The sequence below is a fragment of the Leopardus geoffroyi genome, chromosome A3 (assembly GCF_018350155.1).
Source record: "Leopardus geoffroyi isolate Oge1 chromosome A3, O.geoffroyi_Oge1_pat1.0, whole genome shotgun sequence".
Lineage (NCBI taxonomy): Eukaryota > Metazoa > Chordata > Mammalia > Carnivora > Felidae > Leopardus > Leopardus geoffroyi.
The window spans coordinates 67,665,253-67,688,361 of NC_059336.1; the positions used below are offsets into that span (position 1 = coordinate 67,665,253).

General features: G+C 35.6%; 1 protein-coding gene across 4 annotated transcripts in view; it reads left to right on the top strand.

Moving 5' to 3' along the window:
* Window positions 1-23,109, top strand: part of FOXN2 (forkhead box N2) — a 76,247-nt gene that overhangs the window by 28,131 nt on the left and 25,007 nt on the right. For all 4 annotated transcript variants that reach the window (XM_045445974.1, XM_045445977.1, XM_045445975.1 and 1 more), the window contains exons 2-3: window positions 9,540-10,090; window positions 21,944-22,068. In XM_045445974.1, coding sequence (XP_045301930.1) covers window positions 9,554-10,090; window positions 21,944-22,068 — 662 coding nt within the window. In that variant the 5' untranslated portion in view covers window positions 9,540-9,553. The remainder of the gene's footprint in view (window positions 1-9,539; window positions 10,091-21,943; window positions 22,069-23,109) is intronic.

The window sequence follows — 23,109 nt, forward strand, 5'->3', positions numbered from 1 at the left end:
GAATACCAGTCATCTGTAAAAATGAATTACTGCTGCTATAAGGTTAATGAATTTGGTGGGGGGGGGGACAAGTTTCAGTACAATTAAGTTTTACATGATGTTTAAAGAACATAGAGGGCTAAAATAATATTTAGGGATCCTAACATGGTAAAACTATGAAAAAAAAATGTTTTTGTTTGCCTAGTCTGTGATACAGTCAATTAAAAACGTGGACAAATGTCAAAAAAAGCTGTATGATAATAACTAACATTTTGTATTTAAGAGGTTTCTTAGTTATTTTGGGCAAAAGAGCTATCAGTATAGCACCCCTAATACCAGGGTAATACTCAAATTCTGTACCTTAATTTCCCTTCTCTAGGCTCTGTCAAGCCTTTTCTCTCAGACCATTGTTAATACTGACCTAAAAAAAGTGCTCTCCTCTAACCTTTTGGGAAATGATCCAAGAATTACAATATGGAGTTTTATTTTTCTTGTTCCAGAGTAAAATATCACTGTAATATTGAACATAACATGGAAACATACAGATATCTATTAGTTATCTTTGAGAAATGCATGAACTGTACAATGTGAAAAAATTATACCTTTTAATCCTGAGCCCTCTTCTTGAGATCCTGCCATGGCCTTACACAGTGAACCTTTAGGCAGAGGTTGCAGAGTGATTGTAATGGGCTTGTTTGAACTCCACTTTTAAATTCTTCGCTAAAGATACGCAATTTTTTCCTGAAACGTAGAAGATTTGGAGTCTTAATACAAATGTGTAATTTGCAAAATTGTCTTGTACATTTACCTACTTTTTTTGTAGCAGTGTCTTTTAGGAATTGGTTTATTAGTGGATGTATTTATTACTTGGGTTATGCTAGTTACAGTCCTGAGAAATTAGAGTACATTTTTCAAACCCCACATCTTGGTCTCTTGGCCCTAAATTGCTTTTTTTAATGTTTATTTATTTTTGAGAGAGAGAGAAAGAGAGAGAGAGACAGAGACAGAGCACAAGCAGGGGAGGGGCAGAGAGAGAGGGAGACAGAGAATCTGAAGCAGGCTGCAGGCTCTGAGCTGTCAGCACAGAGCCTGATGTGGGGCTCAAACCCATGATCCGTGGGGTCATGACCTGAGCTGAAGTCAGACACTTAACCGACTGAGCCACCCAGACGCCCCCCTAAATGCTTTTTTGAGTGACATGTATTATGTGTAACAGTTATGTGTGGTTTGTTGAGGTATTATTTTTATTAATAAAAGCAAACGTTACATCACTAGCCCAGATTTCCTTGTATTTCTTTACTTGTTCTGCTTTAAAAAGCAAACTTCCATGTTCATTATTAATGACCTGTAACTGAATGGTTTCAGTTCATTTTAAGAAGCACTTTCTCATAAAACTAGAATTATCCAAACAAAACTAAAAGCTTTAAAAAAAATTTGGGGTGTGAAATACATAGGTCTTTCTGTTGTAATATTATATACTATGAATTTGTGAAAACACTAAATATTGTGCCAATTCACCTAAAAGTGTGAAGTTTTATAATCAGAACACTAACAAAAATAAATCTTAATAAGTATGTTAGATATTTTTAAAGATATATTAAACTTACTACAAATAAACACTACAAAATAGGATTAAAAAAAAAAAAAAAAGATGAAAATAGCCTGATGGAAAGGCATGCAAGGAAGGGTGGAAGCTACAGGGTTATGGAGGCCAGGGTAAAATGCATAAAAATTTGGAGAGAGGAGCTCGTTAACACTTCCAAGAAAATGCATGTAGCCAAACTGTGCTGGGAGGAAAAACATGGGTTGAATGAGAATTGTGTACAATACTGCATTCTCAGCAGTTTGCAGCTTTCCACTATGTTAGCCTATTTTGGGTTCAGCTGTTATTTCTTAGTACTGCAAAATCATAGGCTTGTAAAAGATCACTTACAAACCAGTGTGATTTTCACATTGTACTAAAATCTTTCCCCTATTTACCAGTGAGCTAATTTGTTTTACAGAAAAGCTTGGCAATAGAATAGGCTGTACTGAATTTAGGAGGTAACTTCTGTTTTTGACTTGAAGCCTTTGATATGTCCGTGACCTTTTTATGATTTGATTCTTTGTGAAGTAGAAATACTATAACTAAAAATAATCTAGCACAACCTTTTCCCCTTTGAGTGTACTTTAATTTTTTAATATAAAAGTAATAAACGCATTAAAAAAACTGGAAAAAAGAAAACAATTACCGAGTTACTACTACAAACCACTGTTAGCTTTTTATGTATTTTTACTTTTTCATGTTTTTAATAAGTTTTTTGTTTTACTTCATAGCCTTCAAGAAAATCATTTTTTTTTTTTCAACGTTTATTTATTTTGGGGACAGAGAGAGACACAGCATGAACGGGGGAGGGGCAGAGAGAGAGGGAGACACAGAATCGGAAACAGGCTCCAGGCTCTGAGCCATCAGCCCAGAGCCCGACGCGGGGCTCGAACTCACGGACCGCGAGATCGTGACCTGGCTGAAGTCGGACGCTTAACCGACTGCGCCACCCAGGCGCCCCAAGAAAATCATTTTTAATGACGAAATATTAGATTGAGTAGATGTATTTCAGTGTAGCTATTTCTTTATAATAAAATGTGTAAGTTGTTTATACTTTTCTATTGTCTTTAATAGTTCTTCAGTGAACGTGTGTACGTGTGTGTATGTGTGTGTGTGTGTGTGTGTGTGTGTGTGTGTGTGTGTGTGTGTGTGTAAGAGGAGGAGGAGAGGGAGAGAATCTTTTTTTCCTATGTGGGATTATTTCACTGAAGTGACTCATAAGTGGAATTATTGGGTCAAAGTATGACTTTTTTTCATTGAAGTATAGTTGACATATAATATTAAGCTAGTTTCAGGTATACAACACGGTGATTCAAGTGATACATTATAAAATGCTCATCACAATAAGTAGATTTCAATATTATTGACTATATTCCCTGTGCTGTACTTTTCATCTCTGTGACTTATTTATTTTATAATTGGAAGTTTGTATTTTTTCATCCCTTTTACACATTTTACCCATCCCTCCCATACTCTTCCCTTTAATACTACCAATTCTTCATATTTGTGAGTCTGCTCCTCTCTTTATTGATGTTGTTTGTTTTGTTTTTTAGATTCCACATGTAAGTAAAATCATATGGTATTTGTCTTTCTCTGGCTTATTTCACTTAGCGTAATATCCTCTAGGTCCATTCATGTTGTCACGAATGGCAAGATTTCATTCCTTTTTATGGCTGAGCAATATTGCATATATATACCATATCTTATTTATTTATTTGTTTATTTTTCCATTGTATGATACTTCTATTTTTAATTTTTTGAGAAATCTCCATACTATTTTCCACTGTGGCTGTACTGATTTATATTTCATCAGTAGTTCATGAGAGTTCCCTGTTCCGTTTTCTCCATGTCCTCACCAATACTTGTTATTTCTTATCTTTCTGATACTAGCCATTCTGGGTGGTATAAGGTGATACCTCATTCTGGTTCTCTCTCTCTCTCTCTTTCTCTCTTTCTCTCTTTCTCTCTCTTTTTAATGTTTATTTATTTCTGAGAGAGAGTGCACAAGCCAGGGAGGGGCAGACAGAGAGGGAGACAGAGGACCCAAAGCAGGCTCTGCCCTGACAGCAGAGAGCCTGATGTGGGGCTTGAACTCACAAACTGTGAGATCATGACCTGAGCTGAAGTCTGATGCTTAACTGACTGAGCCACCAGGTGCCCCTCTCATTCTGGTTCTGATTTGCATTTTCCTTGTGGTTAGTGATGTTGGGCATTTTTTCATGTGTCTGTTGTCCATCTGTATGTCTTTGGAAAAATGTTCAGGTCATCTGCCCATTTTTAATTGGATTATTTAGGGGTTTTTTGGTGTTGAGTTGTAAGAGTTCTTTATAGATTTTGGATATTTAACCCCTTAATGTATATATCATTTGCAAATATTTTCTTCCTTTCAGTGGATTGCCTTTTCATCTTGTTTATGGTTTCCTTTGTGTGCAAAAGCTTTTTAGGTTGGTACAGTACCAGTTGTTTATTTTTGCTTCTGTTTCCCTTGCCTGAGGAGACAGATCTAGAAAAATATTGCTGTAGTTGTTGTCCAAGAGATTACTGACTTTTTCTTTTAGTTTTCTGGTTTCAGGTCTTAACATTTACGTTTTTAATCCATTTTGAGTTTATTTTTGTGAATGCTTTAAGAAAGTGGTCCAGTTTCATTCTTTTGCTTGTAGCTGTCCAGTTTTCCCAGCACCATTTGTCGAAGAGGCTGTCTTTTCCTCGTTGTTCTTGTCTCCTTTATCTTAGATTAATTGACCATATATTTGTGGGTTTATTGCTGGGTTCTCAATTCTGTTCCATTAATCTATGAATTATTGGGTCAAAGAGTATGACATTTTAAATGATTCTTGGTACACACTACCATTTAGCATTCTAAAATGCACTAGGTCCTTGCCCAAAATCATGTATTAAATATTTTTTTAAACCATTGCCAATTTGGGCAAAAGTTGATATTGTTATTTTTATGTCTAATGTTTGTGCTTACTGTATACCAACCATTGTGCTAAATACGTTATCATACCATATGTGTTATCAATTGCTTTGTGTTTCTTTATTGGCAAAGTTTGGTATTTTCTAATATGTTTGCTATTTACAGTTATATCTTTATTTGACTTGTGGGAAAAGATCCTTTGTTTTTTGTGGTGGACTTAGTATTCTTTGTTTTCTTTTTTTATTTTTTTTAACGATTTTATTCATTTTTGAGAGACAGAGAGAGACAGAGTATGAGTGAGGAAGGGGCCTAGAGAGGGAGACACAGAATCTGAAGCAGGCTCCAGGCTCCGAGCTGTCAGCACAAAGCCCGATGCGGGGCTCAAACTCACGAACTGCGAGATCATGACCTGAGCCGAAGTCAGATGCTCAACCGACTGAGCCACCCAGGCACCCCAGGACTTAGTATTCTAAATGGACGATGTCCTGAAGTATTCTCAAAGGATAGTTCAGAAACAGCTCTTTTTCCCTCCTTGAAAATACAGTCACCTTTGAAATGTTACGAAGAGAATGTCAACCTTTCAGTCAGTACTTGATTTTTTAACTTTGCTTGGCTGTACAGTTTGTGTAATCTTTGGCATATATGCTGCCATAATATTGCTTTACATCTTAAAGTAATAAGACTTTATTCTAAACTTGTAATTCAGAGGAATAACATATATTTGCAAACATTTGAATTAGTTTCAGAGGGGAATATATATCTTATTCTGTCAACAGTATTTGTTTTAAGTAGTACTGCTAAAAATGTAAGTTCCTTAAGAGATTGAGTGTACTCTACTAGACAAAAAACTTGAATATCGAACTTAGCCCAGTTTATGATTTTGGCTTTACTGTTTACTAGTTTTAGAACCTTAGGCAAATGGCTTACCTCACTCCCATTTCCTTAATAGTAACAGTGAATTTCAGTTTTATGATTGTTACTAGTTACGATGTTTTCTAGCATTAAGGATTTCTTCTAAAATAAAATAATTCTTAAAATTTTTTAACATTCATTTATTTTTGAGAGACAGAGTGTGAGCGGGGGAGGGGCAGAGAGAGAGGGAGACACAGAATCTGAAGCAGGCTCCAGTCTCCGAGCTGTGAGCACAGAGCCTGATGTGGGGCTAGAACCCACGAACTGTGAGATCATAACCTGAGCTGAAGTCTTTCGCTTAACCAACTGAGCCACCCAGGCACTTGTAAAATAAATAATTCTTTTTTTTAATTTAATTTATTTTTTAAATTTACATTCAAGTTAATTATCATATAGTGCAACAATGATCTCAGGAGTAGATTCCTTAATGCCCCTTACCCATTTAGCCCATCCCCTCTCCCACAACCCCTCCAGTAACCCTCTGTTTGTTCTCCATATTTAAGAGTCTCTTATATTTTGTCCCCCTCCCTATTTTTATGTTATTTTTGCTTCCCTTCCCTTTTGTTCATCTGTTTTGTCTCTTAAAGTCCTCATATGAGTGAAGCCATATGATATTTGTCTTTCTCTGACTAATTTCACTTAGCATAGTACCCTCTAGTTCCATCCACGTAGTTGCAAATGGTAAGATTTCATTCTTTTTGATTGCCGAGTAATACTCCGTTGTGTATATATGTCACATCTTCTTTACCCATTCATCTATTGATGGACATTTGGGCTCTTTCCATACTTTGGCTATTGTCAATAGTGCTTCTATAAACATTGGGGTGCATGTGTCCCTTCGAAACAGCATACCTGTATCCCTTGGATAAATACCCAGTAGTGCAATTGCTGAGTCATAGGGTAGTTCTATTTTTAATTTTTTGAGGAACCTCTATAGTGTTTTCCGGAGTGGCTGCACCAGTTTGCATTCCCACCAGCAGTGCAAAAGGGATCCTCTTTCTCTGCATCCTCGCCAACATGTGTTGTTGCCTGAGTTGTTAATGTTAGCCATTCTGACAGGTGTGAGGTGGTAGCTCATTGTGGTTTTGATTTGTATTTCCCTGATGGTGAGTGATGTTGGGCATATTTTCATGTGTCGGTTGGCCATCTGGATGTCTTCTTTGGAGAAGTGTCTATTCATGTCTTTTGCCCATTTCTTCACTGGATTATTTGCTTTTTGGGTGTTGAGTTTGATAAGTTCTTTATCGATTTTGGATATTAACCCTATATCTGATATGTCATTTGCAAATATCTTCTCCCATTCTGTCGATTGCCTTTTAGTTTTGCTGATTGTTTCCTTCGCTGTGCAGAAGCTTGTTGTTTTGATGAGGTCCCAATAGTTCATTTTTGCTTTTGTTTCCCTTGCCTCTGGAGACATGTCGAGTAAGAAGTTGCTGTGGTTGAGGTCAAAGAGGTTTTTTCCTGCTTTCTCCTCTAGGATTTTGATGGCTTCCTGTCTTATGTTTAGGTCTTTCATCCATTTTGAGTTTATTTTTGTGTATGGTTTAAGAGAGTGGTCCAGATTCATTTTTCTGCATGTTGCTGTCTGGTTTTCCCAGCACCACTTGCCGAAGAGACTGTCTTTATTCCATTGGATGTTCTTTCGTGCTTTGTCAAAGATTAGTTGGCCATATGTTTGTGGGTCCATTTCTGGGTTCTCTATTCTGTTCTGTTGATCTGAATATCTGTTTTTGTGTCAGTACCATACTGTCTGGATGATTACAGCTTTGTAATACAGCTTGAAGTCCGGGATTGTGATGCCTCCTGTTTTGATTTTGTTTTTCAAGATTGCTTTGGCTATTCAGGGTCTTTTCTGGTTCCATACAAATTTTAGGATTGTTTGTTCATTCTGTGAAGAATGCGGTTGTTATTTTAATATGTATTGCAATGAATAAGTAGATTGCTTTGGGTAGTATTAACATTTTAACAATATTTGTTCTTCCTAAAATAAAATAATTCTTAAAGGCAAATACAGAATAAACATATATGTTGACTATATGTTCATTTCAGTTTGAAATAATTATAATTTGAATGCCTATTCATGCTGAACATTTTGTTAAGATTCATTAGGAATACAAAAGTAAAAAAATTACATATTACAGAATTCATGGCTGAAAGGGCCATACCCAGAACTGAATAGCCATGCAGAGTAAGTAAAGATTATAAAGTCCATAGCATAGTATCTGTAGTATAGTAAAATCTCAGTAAATGTTAGCTACTGATACGTGCTACTCTCTGATTTCTATATGTAAATGAAAATAAATGGAGATATAGGTGAGAGGTAAAAGTTAGAACATTGGAAATTAGTCATTCTTTTCTTTGAACGTTGAGCACTGAGAGTTTTTTTGTTTGTTTAAGGAAGCAAGACATTCTTCAGCCATTGAGTTCTCATTCACATTTTTGGAATTCTCTATGGGTAGAGAGACTTAGGTGGTAAAGTGAATAATTTGGTCAGCTACATTGGACAGAATGTCATCTCTGAAATATAGTGTGTGCATGTATGCACAGATGTGTGTATGTTTATGAATGTGTGGTTTGCATAATTGATTGAAATAGAAACCATATTTGTTACAGTTTGATCTTTTTGTTTTTAAAGTGTCTTAATATGTCAAGTTATAGATACAAGTGTAAGTAAGAAAGATAGGAACTTGATACGGAGAGAACAATAATGAGATTTAAGATGGATAGGATTGAGTCATTGGTATTCACAGGTGATGTGTATGCATTGATACCGGGATAATGTAGTAGTTAATTTTGGTTCAGAACTCAGTCTTTCTGGGTTTAAATTCTGTTGTTTCCATTTACTGATCAGGTAAGCTAAAACAGGATGCTTAACCTCTGAGTCATTTTCCTCATTTATAAAATTGGGTTAATAATTGTGCCTACTTTATATAGAGAGTTTAATTGATGGTTAATTGAGATATAGTTTGTGGTGTTGAGCACAACATCTGGCCCCCAAAATATTAGCTGATGCTGTTGATAATTAAGTGCTTTGAGACTACATCTATTAGTAGCTACCAGAATCCAGATAGGAGTGTTATACATATAAAATCTTTTTCATAATTCTTAGCGTAACCTGCCAGCTTTGTTCTAAGTAAAGTAAAACTCTGGAGATACTTCTCTTATTTCAGTTATATAAGCATAAGTAGATAGAATAGGAAGACATGGAAGGTTTTTCACTGAATTCGTAAGTAGGGTACTTTTATGAACCATTGAAAATGAATTAAATAGCACCTTAGGTCTATTACTTTTCTCTTTGGTCAGTTATTCTCCCATCATAAGTTTTTTGTATTGAAGTATGTTCCAAAAGCAAAACAAAAGACATTTGAGAAAATAGAAATAAAAAAGGGTAGTTTAGAAATATCTTTCTTTCTTCTCCTTGAAAATAGTTACAATTCAAATTTTACTTCAAGAATGTCAGCCTTTCGGTGTCAGTACTTGATGAGATGATACAGAATTCAATTAAAAATGTTAGAATGTACAGAAGAAATACTAAATTTATAGTAAATATAATTTTGGTGATAATGAATTTAGTGAATAAGAAATGTTATCTTTTTAGTATGATATACTATAAAAATATTAGAAACTGTTTATCTCTTTATAATAAATATTTCATATTTGAGGAAAGGGTTTATTTGGAATTATTATTTAAGCAATGTTTTAAATTTGGTTATTTTCTGTATTGAGCCATATGTATGACTATTACAATAGGTCATAGATCCTTAAAATGCATAGATTATAAAGTCTTACAATTCAAAGAAAGTCTGCTCATTTTTAATAATAAGAAGCATTACCATTAGGCTATAACTGTGGGCTAGGGACTTTAGTAAGTATTCACAATTATTTAATTCTCTTAATGTCACTCATATATATGGTGTTTTAATACTATATTTTATTTACAGTCATTTCTAATACCATGAAATAAGCTCTGCTCCTTGTATTGTAACCTTAATGTCTTTGTTACACAAATATTGTACTTAAATATTATGTGGTATAATTGATTGAAAAACTTCTGATTTTGGTGATATTTAAATATGTATTTTCTTTTTCCATGAGCTTAAAAATCTTAAGTATTATATTGATTGACAATTGTTTCCTTTATTGCAGAACTGTAAGAGTAAATGGGTCCAGTAATTGGAATGACTCCAGAAAAGAGAGCTGAAACTCCAGGAGCTGAAAAGGTTGCAGGATTAAGCCAGATTTACAAAATGGGAAGCTTGCCTGAAGCTGTTGATGCTGCCAGGCCTAAGGCCACTCTAGTGGACAGTGAGTCAGCAGATGATGAACTCACAAACTTGAACTGGCTTCATGAAAGTACTAATCTTCTAACAAACTTCAGCTTCGGAAGTGAGGGTCTTCCAATTGTTAGTCCATTGTATGACATAGAGGGAGATGATGTGCCATCCTTAGGACCATCTTGCTATCCGAACCCAGAAAAAAAATCAGCAACTTCAAAGCCCCCATATTCCTTTAGTCTTCTCATTTACATGGCTATTGAACACTCTCCAAATAAATGTTTGCCTGTCAAAGAAATTTATAGCTGGATTTTGGACCGCTTCCCATATTTTGCCACTGCACCAACAGGCTGGAAGAATTCTGTTCGACATAATCTGTCCCTGAATAAATGTTTTCAGAAAGTGGAAAGAAGCCATGGCAAGGTCAGTGTTTATGAACATTGCTATATTTGGGCAGGTGGGGGAAAATTAACATAGAGACCTTAAAATATGGGGAAATTAAAGGTAGGCAAAAAATAGTCAACTCATGATTACTTCAGTTTGAGCTTAATTATATTCATTTGCTTTCATCTGAGATGTTTTTAAATTTCTTAAATATTTATATAAATCTAACAGAATTTCAGTCTACTATAGGTACATAAATCAGTTTTCTAATATTCTAATTTTCTATTCTTAGTTTCTATAGTGTTCCTGTCAACTGTATCAGTATATTACTCTTAATTTATTCAATACGGCAGTCTCTGCCTTATAATTGGAATGTAGACTATTTACATTAATGTAATTGATATGGTTGGATTTAAATCTATGATCATGCTGTTTGTTTTCTATTTGCTCTGTTCTTTCCCCCCATTTTTCCTGTTTTTTTTAAGGATTGAGTATTGTTTTTATGATTCAGTTTTATCTCTACTATTGGCTTATCAGCTATTCTTTTTTTAGGAGTGGGTTGTTACACACTTATCAGTATGTGTCTTTAGTTTATCACAGTCTACCTTCAAATCATATTACCATTATACCACTTAATATCTGGCCTTTCACAGAGAAGTTGACCAATCCTGATGCTTATCTGGATTAGTTCTTTTTTCCTGGAGAAGTTTATTTAGCATTTCTTATAGCATTGAATTTATAAAAATCTTTTTGTGAAAGATGGGTATTCTAGGTTAACAGGTGTGTTTGTTTTTTGTTTTCTTTAAGTACTCTAAAGATGTTACTCTCCTATCTTCTGGCTTATATAGTTTCTGATGGGAAGTCTGCTGCCATTCTTTGTTCCTTTGTAATAGTTGTTTTCTTTCTTTTTTTTTTTTTTATAATTTACATCCAAGTTAGTTAGCACATGGTGCAACAATGATTTCAGTAGTAAATTCCTTAATACCCCTTACCCATTTAGTCCATCTCCCCTCCCACAAGGACTTTTTTCTTTATATCACTGTTTCACTATGATGCACCTAGGTGTGGTTTTTGTTTTGTTTTTTTTTTGTATCCTGCCTTTGGTTTTTCAAAGGTTCTTGGATCTGTGATTTTTTATTGGATATTGTCATTATCAGATCTGTCATTTATTAAATTTATGAAAGTTTTGTTCATTATATCTAAATATTTCTTGTGGCTCACTTCCCACTTCTGGGCTTCCAAGTAAAAATATATTAGACCATTTGTTCTTTCTTACCTCTTGGTTACTTTGCCCCAGTTCCTACTCTTTTCTCTCTTTGTTTCAGTTTGGATAATTTTTATCTTTCTGTAGATTCTGTCTTCCCTCTGTTGTGTTCATTCTGTCAATAAGCCTGATAAAGGACTTGTGCATATTTTTCATTTCTAGCATTTCTATTTGCCTTATTATTTTTTTATCTTTAATTTTTTTAATTTTTTTTTTTTCAGAGAGAGGAAGAGACAGCATGAGTGGGGGAGAGGTGGAGAGAAAGGGAGACGCAGAATCCGAAGCAGTCTCCAGGCTCTGAGCAGTTGGCACAGAGCCCAATGCGGGGCTTGAACTCATGAACTGTGAGATCATGACCTGAACCAAAGTCTGATGCCCAACTGACTGAGCCACCCAGGTGCCCCCTTCTATTTGCCTTTTTAAAAGTAGTCTCCATCTTGGAGCACCTGGGTGGCTCAGTCAGTTAAGCAGCCAAATTGATTTTAGCTCAGGTCGTGATCTCAAAGTTCATGAGTTCAAGCTCTGTGTTGGACTGTGTACTGATACTATGGAGCCTGCTTGGGATTCTCTCTCTCTCTCTCTCTCTCTCTCTGCCCCTATGCTGCTTGTGCTATCTGAAAAATAAATAAGCATTTAAAAAATAACAATAAAATTAGTCTCCATCTTTCTGCTAAAATTTCCCGCTAGATCCATAAACATATTAATTATAGATATGGTGTCTGTCTGATAATTTCATTATCTCATCCATCTCTGTGTTTGGTTTTGTTGAGTGTTTTATCTCCTGTTTCTGTGTGTGTTTCCTAATTTTGGATTAAATGTCAAACATTATTTATAAAAGAATGGTAGAGGGGCGCCTGGGTGGCGCAGTCGGTTGGGCGTCCGACTTCAGCCAGGTCACGATCTCGCGGTCCGTGGGTTCGAGCCCCGCGTCGGGCTCTGGGCTGATGGCTCAGAGCCTGGAGCCTGTTTCCGATTCTGTGTCTCCCTCTCTCTCTGCCCCTCCCCCGTTCATGCTCTGTCTCTCTCTGTCCCAAAAAAATAAATAAACATTGAAAAAAAAAAAATTAAAAAAAAAAAAAAAAAAGAATGGTAGAGACTGAGGCAAATAATATTTCTATTCAGAAATAGACATGCCTCTACTTTTGTCTGTTAGTGTGAAACAGGTGTTGGTCAATCTTTGTAAATAATTGGGCTGGGTTTGGGTTTTGTGGTTGTCATAATTACCTTCAGAATACCACAGGCTTCAAATTCATGTAGAAGTGGACTGCTAATACTTTGTGCTTAGTGAAAGTCCTGGAGTGTTAGATGATGTTCCTTAGCATTTTTGCTCTACCTTCATCTTTCAGCTTGTGATACGTTTGGGGGCAGGAGGAGAGTTAGTTATTTCTGTCTGTGCTCTTTTCCCTCCCATAACAATTGCTTGTTACTTGGTATGAGGCTCTTGAGGTGGGAACATGAGTTTCTTGATTCTTCTGTTCTAGTTTTAGTATTAAGCAGGCTCTTATGCCTGTCTCAAAAGTAGGACTTTGCTTGCTTCCCCTGGGAGCAGACAGTCTCTCCCATCTACTCAGAGAAGAGTCTAGGGCCGCACTTATCAGTAGCCAGTTATCTACATGTGGCTAGTGGTTGGCATATTGGACAGTACAGATATATGATATTTCTGTCACTGTAGAAAGTCCTATTGGATAGCACTGTTCAGAGCTCAGGCCAATTTCCTGCTCATTCCTATCATGGTAAATAAACTCTGCCTACTATCAGTGGACGGTCCTGGGTATAAGTGAGTGACCATTTCCTTTCTCAGTGGAAGTATATCTCTGCTTTGTATCATCTGGGCATGAGCAGATTTCCTGCCCATTACCTAATGACACATGGCCATTGCCTAGTGTCAGTAAAGTGTGAGGATAGCTGAGTTTCGTATTTCTCTCCCAGCAGCAGTCATCCGTTGTCTGGGACTGGGATGAAAAGGATGTTTTGCCTGTCTCTTAGTGGCAGGCAGCTTTGGCTTCATAGTGGAGTTTTGTCCAGTTTTTGTGCCTGTCCCACAGTGACACCTCATCTCATCTTGTGCTCATTTAGGGCCTGGAACATGGATGAGCTTTGCCTGATATTCTTGCTCCAGGCTTAAACCTTAGTATGTTCTGCACATCCCATCATCATCTCCAAGGGTATTTCTCACTGCCTCCAGTCTTCCTCTGGAGCATTGGATGGAGACTCATAGAAAAATTCTGGCGAGTAGATATCCCAGGATGCTCAGTTATCTTGCTAGCTCATTCTTGGCTTTTAAGAATTTGTTAAAATCAGGGTGCCTGAGGGACGCCTGGGTGGCGCAGTCGGTTAAGCGTCCGACTTCAGCCAGGTCACGATCTCGCGGTCAGAGAGTTCGAGCCCCGCGTCAGGCTCTGGGCTGATGGCTCAGAGCCTGGAGCCTGTTTCCGATTCTGTGTCTCCCTCTCTCGCTGCCCCTCCCCCGTTCATGCTCTGTCTCTCTCTGTCCCAAAAATAAATAAACGTTGAAAAAAAAAAAATTAAAAAAAAAAAACAAGGGTGCCTGAATGGCTCAGTTGGTTAAGCGTCCAACTCTTGTCAAAAAGAATTTGTTAAAATTGGGGTGCCTGAATGGCTCAGTTGGTTAAGCATCCATCTCGGGTCATGATATCACAGTTCATTAGATCAAGCCCTGCATCAGGCTCTATGCTGTACATACAGAACCTGCTTGGGTGTCTGTCTGTCTGTCTGTCTCTCTCTTTCTCTCCCCCTCCCCTGCTCTCTCACACTGTCTCTTTCTCTCTTTCTCAAAATAAAACCTTTTTTAAAAAAAAGAATTTGTTAAAATTTGAGTAGTTTTATTTTTTAACCTTATTTTATGACCACCACTTTATTTGTGCTCTCCCAAAGATAAAACATTGCATATGTTCAATCTCTCCTCATAGGACTTTGTCATACTTTAGAGTTCAGTTCTTTCACTTGTCTTGTACTCTTAGTTCCCCGTTGATCCTGGTGCCATTAGTCCATGAGTAGCAAGACATCAGGACACATCATCATCTTACAGCTAACTTAAAGGAGGTTGTATTAGTTATCTTTTGTAACATGTTGCTATCTAACACATCTACATATGGAATATTTATGAAGACCAACTATGTGTTAGGCCATTGAAAAAGCTTCAGTAATTTCAAAGGATCAATCTCTGTCATAGAAAACCCCAAATGAGCCCTACCTTCCAGTATTCATGCCCTGGTAGAGTTCCTGCCAATAATGAATAGGGCTGAGTTGTGTAACTAAGAGGATATTGTGGAAATGCTGGAGCATGCCTTTTGAGGCTAGGTCATAAATGCCACTATGGCTTCCATCTTGCGCTCTTGGATAACAAGCTGTGGGGGAACCCAGCTGCCATATCATAAGAACATTTAAGCAGCCTCTTGCCAACAGCCATGTGAGTGAACCATCTTGGAGGCAAATTCCCCCAGTTCTCAGTCAAACTTTCCTTTCAGATGACTGAAAGTTTTAGAAATGTTGGATATGTTCGTTCCAATGTGCATTGTTAGATTTTATTTTGAATTGTATCACTTAATTATTTACTAGTCTTAGACCTATTGTGTTTATACTTATGGTGGGACATAAGAGGGGAAATGTCTACTAGGTACTTAGAAGTATGGTACAGGAATAGTGGTAATGTGGGATTGAAGCTCTAAGTTTTGAAGTCATCAGCAGCAATGATTTTCAATAGAAAAATCTAGGAAAAGTGTGTTGTAATGGAATCTAAAGAGGGTAAGTTTAAGTGTGAATGAGCAACAATATCAAATATTGCAAAAACTTGAAAATGATTGCTAAGATGTGATTGAGACAAGTAGCAGCCAACAGATTAGGATTCAAAATATGGCGTGCTGGTAAATGTTGAAGGATTGAGTAGGTGGGGATGTAGGTTCTCAGAATTTTCATGGTATAAATATTTCCATCATGGCCAGTTTCAAGCTACCAGTATTATGTCATTAAATGTGATGTTGATGGGAGATGTTTACAGTGAGCAGCACACCACTGTGTGTAACGAACTCATCTAATTCAATAAGAAAAAGAAAACTAATAGAAAAATGGACAAGAATATGAACAGGCAATTAACAGAGGAGGAAATATAAATGGTCAATAAGCAGGCAAAGATATTCATCCTCACAAGTTGTCAGGGACATACAAACTAAAATAACCCCAAAAGTAATTTATACCCATTAGAATGCAAAAATTTTAAATGTTTGGTAATATCAAATTAGATAAGGATAGGGGAAACAATAATATTTTCACACTACTGATATGAGTATAAATGAGTATGACCATTTTTGTGGGCAAGTTGACTACAATTATTAAAATTAGAAATGTGCATATATTTTGATGTAGTGGATTAGATTCTGATTTCTTCCCTAGAGTAACATTCATACTTGCATGCAAGGAGATGTATATGATATTCACTATGGTATTGTTTGTAATAAAAGTTGCAAAATAATATGTCCAGTGTGGTTTGATTTGTGGTAGTGATCAAAAGGGACTTGTTCTTGACCATAATTTGTAAATGTGTGTGTTATTTACATAATTAACCTGAACATTTTTGAGTGCTCAGAGAAAGAAAGAAGAGTATTACAGAGTACAAGGAGAGTGTGACAAAGAGAAATAAATCATCTTATGAGATAATAAAGAATATGAGGATAAATAGAGAAATTGTAATATATTGGGACAAAAATTAGCAAGCTGTCACAATTGAGGTCAGAGAGGAGAGAAAGGCAGGTGATGGTCTTCTCAAAAATCAGTAGCCTGCTTAAATGTCTGAAATTTGGACAGAAAGTGTGATACATTCAAGTAGGATTGGGAATGCTTGTGGATTTTTTTTTTTTTTTATGTATGAAATACTTCTTGAATTAGTGTTTCAAAATGACTGTGTTTCTCTTGTAATATGCAGAAGGCAAGTAAATTATACTTACTTCCAGTAAATGTTGGAATTGAATTTGGCGACCTTGACAGCACTTTTCTGATGAATATCTCTTATCTATAGATGATAATCTCAGAAAAAAGGCAAGATGGCAAGGTCTGGGTCAAACTAAAAAGTGGAAATGATACTCAACCAGCTGGATGGCTGCTGATTAGCTTTCCTTCACTGTCATCCATACCATAGTTACTGCTCTCAATAGAGAGGTCTAAAAATCTTGGCTTGGTATTTATCTGCCTCAGTATTTATAAAAGTTAAATGTGATATATTTTTTTTTTTGCTTGGGTTTAGGTTTCATGTTTTAAATATTTAAATATCTAGGTCTTATATCTACTTTCCTAAATTTTTATAAAGCCAAACTAAAATACCGTAACTGGAATTTTAGCTGGGAAACATGAAGTTAGAAATTTTGCCTGGTTTAGTACAATTTTAGTCTGTAGATTTGCATAGTGATGACTCCCTTCAATAGCTGAATTCCAGGAAAGAAGTCATGCCAACCACTATAAAAGTTCATACTGGAAGCTATAAACAAGAGTTATGAATGCCCTTTTTAATTAGTTAATTCTTTTTAATTCTTTTTTTTTTTTTTTTAACCACAGAAAAGGTATTTGAGGGGAGTCTATTAAAATGCACAGGGCAAGTACATAAAAACATTTCAGAAATAGTGAACATTGCCGTTTCTCCCAAACTCTTCATTACAACTAACACTTAGATCTTTTTAAAGGTCATTTCTTAGTATTTTCCTTATGTCTTCAGCACCTTCAGTGGTTCTTTAACAAGTAAGTCCAGACGCCTTAGAGTTCCACAATGCAAAATAGTAAATGAGAGAATGCACATTTCCTGTTTCCATTGCACAGAAGATTTATTTTGTTATAGGCAAATTTAGTTTAAAATAATACTTAACATCTGAAACTCTTTATTATTTGTGTTCTGTCTTCTAAGCACAGTAATAAAAGGGCAAGGTTTTTAAGTAAGAGTTTAAAATAAATTTTTCTTTCCTGAAGATCTTAAAACATAATGTTAGCAAATACATAGTTTTATCTCTTGTTACTGATAGTTTGTGAACAGACCCAGTGAAAGGAAATGCTGCCATGGTAACATAAACCAGACTGTTATTTGGAGACCTTACTCAAGATACTGAACTGCCCTGAACTGCAGGTTTTCAGTACCAGTTCTTCCAATTTACTATTTCAAGGAAATAGCAATTCTGCTATGTTCAAAACGATTTGTAATTCTCACGATTGAATTTGAAAAGTAGATTATTGAACAAAACAGTTTCTAAGAGTGTAATCTCAGGAATACCAAGATAGAACATGACTAACATTCTTAACATAATTGTCTTAGTCAATATATGAAAAATAATCCAGACATATCTTTTCTATATGAAACTGAAGTGGGTTGGGGCAAAGGATGTTGTGGGTGCTAATGTTTTAAAGTTTTATTTCCCTATCATTGAAACATATTTATAATTTGGGCCAAGTGACTGAAAATATATTTAATTTAAGAAATTTCGTCACTTAATCCAAAAATACGTATATAAAATTTGACTTCCTTTGAAAAACAAATCAAGATTTCAAATACTTAATATATAGTCCATGTGGTATTTTGCTGCTGACGACCAGGAAAAGTTTCATCTAATAGTATGGTATGTTTCTTTCTGTATTACAGTATGGTATGACACCCATGGTTTTTCTTTGCCTATACATCTGGGTTGCTAGGATGTTAAAAACTGCCTAACACTCATAGTTTTTCTAAGACAAGAGCTATTTTCCCTTCAAAATTTAGTTTATTCCTTGTTCTTTACTACCTTTACTGTCTTACTCAGAACTAATTGATTTTTGTTCTTATTGTTGATTTTTTTAACTCCCTCTTAGAGGAATATACTGTTACTAAACCATATAAACTCTTACTTTATGCCAATTTCAGAATAACCCCTAGAAATAAGTATTCACTTATTTTCCAGCTCTGTGTCACATATAAATTACCTTATTCGAATCTCCTCACAACTCAGTAAAGTGGCCTGGTTTTTTATTTTATGAATAAAATATGAGTAAGACGACTGACTCTTAGAGATTAAATGTTTTGTCCAATATCACATTGCCAATCAATAAGCAATGATTAAGACCTTACTATTTATACCTGTGGAACAGTGTTCTTATATTATGCCATTCTACTCTAATAATTATGACACGATGTTCAGAAGATAAAAGAGCCTCAGTAATAGAATATTATCTTGACAAAGAATTTGGGACATGGAAACACTCTGGAATTCATCATGTAAAATCTTCAGCAATCATAACAGCTTATATCATATAGGATTTTGTATAAACAAAAAGGAGACAGGGGACTAGAACACGCATAAATTTTATTGTTGTCCAAGTAATTGTTAATTTAATTATGAAGTGTAATTCAAATTTTAACAAAGGGCTTTTGAAATAGAAAGGTATAATATGAAAAAAAATTTAACAGTTTGAAACTCACTAATCTTATGAGTTCTAAGGAAGTTTTGAACGTCACATGGTGGGAGAAGAGAAGATTATATACCTTATGGTTGATTTTCAACACTTGTAGAGAAAAAATCTTCAAAAATATTTGTTAAAATTTAATGCCAATATCTAGTAGACTAGAAACAGAAAAACAAACTTGCATGCTATTAGACTAGAGGAAACAGGAACAGTTTTTAAAACTACAAAGAGAGTGGTGTCTGGGTGGCTCTGTTGGTTAAGCATCCAACTACCACTCAGGTCATGATCTCGCAGTCCGTGAGTTCAAGCCCTGCGCTGCGCTCTGTGCTGACAGCTCAGAGCCTGGAGTCTGCTTTGGATTCTGTGTCTCCCTCTCTCTCTGCCCCTCCCCTACTCATGCTCTGTCTCTCTCTCAAAAATAATAAACATTTAAAAAAAAATTTAAAACACTACAAAGAAAATGAACATATATCAATAGCAGTAGCCAATGTTTAATGAGTACTTATTGTCTGACAGTGTTCTAAGCACTTTATGTGAATTAACTCTTACAATACAGTAATTCTTGAAATAGGTACTATGTTTTATATAGTTATATTTTGAACATAGACATTTTTCTGAAGATTACACAGCTCTTAAGTGACAAAACCAGGATTCCAAAGGAGGCAAAATGGTTCCAAGGCTTACACTCTTAACCACTGTACAAGTAGTGTTTAGCTCTGGGGAAGTGGGATGAGATTGAATTTGGATCTTCTTCTTGCATGGCTGTGGAGTTTTGTGTAAAGGCTATGTGTGGATACGGTACATGTGTATGGATATATTTATCATCTAGCTACTGTTCAGGACGTGCAGTTAGGGATGTTCAGCTAAGGAAATAGGAAAGGATAGGGGCGCCAATGGCTCAGTTGGTTGGGTGTCCAACTTTGGCTCAGGTCATGATCTCAACAGTTTGTGGGTTTGAGCCCTGTGTCGGGCTCTCTGCTGATAGCACAGAGCCTTCTTCTTATTGTGTCTCCCTCTCTTCCTGCCCCTCTTCTGCTTGTGCTTTGTCTCTCTCTCTCTCTCTCTCTCTCTCTGTCTCAAAAAAAAAAAAAAAAAAGAAAAGAAAAAAAATTTAAAAAAAAAAGGAAGTAGTAAAGATTTATCCTGAAGGAAGAGTTAGCAGGTGATCTCACAGCTCCTAAAGTCCTTCATTTATTTCCTTTGACTACCTCAACTAGGATGTATAATATTTTGATGGTTTTTTAGAATACTCTCTTGATTTGTCAGTTCCCTTATTTTCCTAATTTTTAGTTATCAATTTATCAATTTTATTTTCATTATTTCTATTATATAACATTATAATAATACCCCCCTCCCCAGATATGATAAAAGCTGGTTTCAGATATTTCAATTTATCTTGAGACAAAGAGTGCACATGGGCAGGGGAGGGACAGAGAGAGGGAGAAAGAATCCCAAGCAGGCTCCATGCCATCAGCACAGAGCCCAATGCAGGGCTCCATCTCACAAAACATGAGATCATAACCTGAGCCCAAATCAAGAATCAGACACTTAACTCACTTAGCCACCCAGGTGCTCCTAAAATTGTGATCTTTAAAAGGAAATTTATTATTCTTAATGGCCTAATCAATGTTTATAGTTTTTTCCATTAATATTTTGAAAGTGTATTCTATAAAAATTCACTAATTACATCAATTTTTCTCACAGGTGTTCCACAGAACACAAGCTTCCTCAAATATTACCTGAGAGAAGGAAGTTCTGTGTTGGATAATTTTAGGAAACCATATAAAACTGACTTAATGGCAGAAATATTTAGATCCCTTAACCTGCTAATATGTAGTGTGACCTTCTAAGAAGGAGAGAAGTAAAATGTGCAGTATTTTTCAAACCTATTTGAAGGAATTATCCCATAGCCTAGCCTTTTCTCTGTATGTTAGATAATATTAGTGAGGTTTTTCAGGTATCAGGTCCACCTACCTTCCTGTAAGCTGGTCCTTCACATGGGGCCAACTGTGGATCACTCAAGCCCTTCCTTCAGGCAGCTCCCATTTGAAATTTAGCAGGCACTTTTGTTTATGGTTTCTTCAGTTTCTAGTAATCATACAAATTACATAATTTTTAGATTCTGTTGATTATTTCACTGGCATCTGGGTTCATATGTTCCTTGCCGTATTATCTAAAAGTCCCTCAAATGTTGTAACTTAAATCCTCTAAGGGCTAATAATGCTTCCTTCCTCTTCATTATCTTTTATAGGAGTCTTTTCCATACTCAGTTGTTGATTTACCACCCTGAGGCTTCTACTGTGCTTTTCATTAAATCATTTGCATTTTAAATTTAAATTTTACTTTATTTTTTTATGTTTATTTTTGAGAAAGAGAAAAAGACAAGAGTGCGAGCAAGGGAAGGGCAGAGAGAGGGAGGGAGACACAGAATCCAGGCTCCAGGCTCTGAGCTGCCAGCACAGAGCCTGACATGGGGCTCAAACTCACTCAAACTCATGAGCTCATGACCTGAGCTGAAGTCAGATGCTTAACCGACTGAGCCACCCAGGCGCCCCTAAATTTTACTTTAAATGCTAACTTAAATATTACTGTTAATACCATTAAAAATGAGAATTATTTTTTGATGTATCATTTGATATACTGCTTATTACTTTTGGGGAAATGATGCTGCATAGAAAGCTTAATTTTTCCTTTTCTTTCTGTTTTTCCTATAACGGCTTCCATTTGTTACAACTTAGCATGTGGAGGACCACATTGTATAGTCCTTCGTGCTCTTCACTGTACTTCCTGGGGTTGTACCATTCTCACAGACAATGAAGTGATTGGCATGTCCTGTGGCTCTCTGTGCCAGGCACTGTGTACTGCCCCTTATGCATAATTTAATCCATAACAGTCCTATAAAGTAGGTCGTGTTCTCATCCCTACCTTCCAAATGAAGGAATGGAGAGTGTCTTGGAGAGATAGGAGTTGGTTAACTTTCCTAAGGTCACGTAGCAGGTAAATGGCAGAGCTGGAGATCTGCCTCCAGGGCTTTTAATCACACAATGCATTTATAGCAAGCTTATTTCAACCTTTGCTTTCTACTCAAAAGGTACTGTAGGGTTTTTTGCCCCCACACATTTAGTAAAAACATCCAGGCACTGATTGTGTAGGTCTTAAAGATTCCAGGTAAATAATTCTTGTGTATTTTATTTTAGGTTAATGGGAAAGGTTCCTTATGGTGTGTTGATCCAGAATATAAACCCAACCTTATGCAGGCACTGAAGAAGCAACCTTTTTCCTCAGCATTAACATTCTACACCCCTCCTGCATCTCCACAAAGGTACAGGATCTTCCATAAAAGTGTCAATGGTGATTTATAAGATTTCATTGTGTGAGATACCAAAACTTAACGAAGTTGTAAGGTTTTCTGTGTGGTTTTTTTTATTGTATGGAGACCAATATATGGGGTAAGACATTAGCCTAAGGCATTTTCACTTATATCTAACTTTTTGTTATTAGGAAATAGGATATTTGATAGGTAAAAACATAAATTCTGGAAAATACACCCTACTGGGTATGTAAAGAAAGTTATAATATGATTCTAGGTACAAAAGGTTTAAATTATTTTAATTGTCTGCAATACAAATGCATACTAAAGACAAGACAAATTAAAAGTATATATAAACTTTCTAAAGTAAGGTGATTAATGGTTTGTCACTGTAACAGTTTTATATGTATATTTATATTTTTTTTCTATTTTAAGTTTGGTTTTCTTTCACACCACATTTACTATTTTGAAAATTATGTTCAGAGTCTCAAATTTTAAAATGTCTGACAAGCCGAATAATGCTTTGAGTTTTTTTATTCATTTCGTTTTTGCTGGTGAATATAATTGTAATGTATTTCCTTGGGTTTTGTTTTCAAACTCAGTGACTCCTATTGATCTTATAGCTTTCCCATTTAAGTCAAAGCTGAAAATGGTACCTCAAATCTGGTTTTGTTTCCTTTTCCTAAAGAATCTGGTTTTTTTAATTCTATTATGTACATTCATTTGAATTGAAAATGCCAGACTTCGTTGAGTTACTTTTGAGGGTAGCCTAACAATGGTTAATTTCTTTTTTGGAAAATTTTAGAGGCTTTTTAATAAAAGACTAAATGGAAAATTTCAAACATACACAAAAGGAAGGAGAAAGCTACAATTAATCAGTATTTAATGCAATGTTTAATTTCTTGAACTATTATTAATTAACTTTTAGAGACCTTGTTGTACCCAAAATACAGTAAAAAATTAGTAAGGCTAAAGTTGCAATCAGTAATATATTTATATACTCATTGAGATTTTAAGTTTATTTACTATACTAGTAGATTAGAAGGATTATTG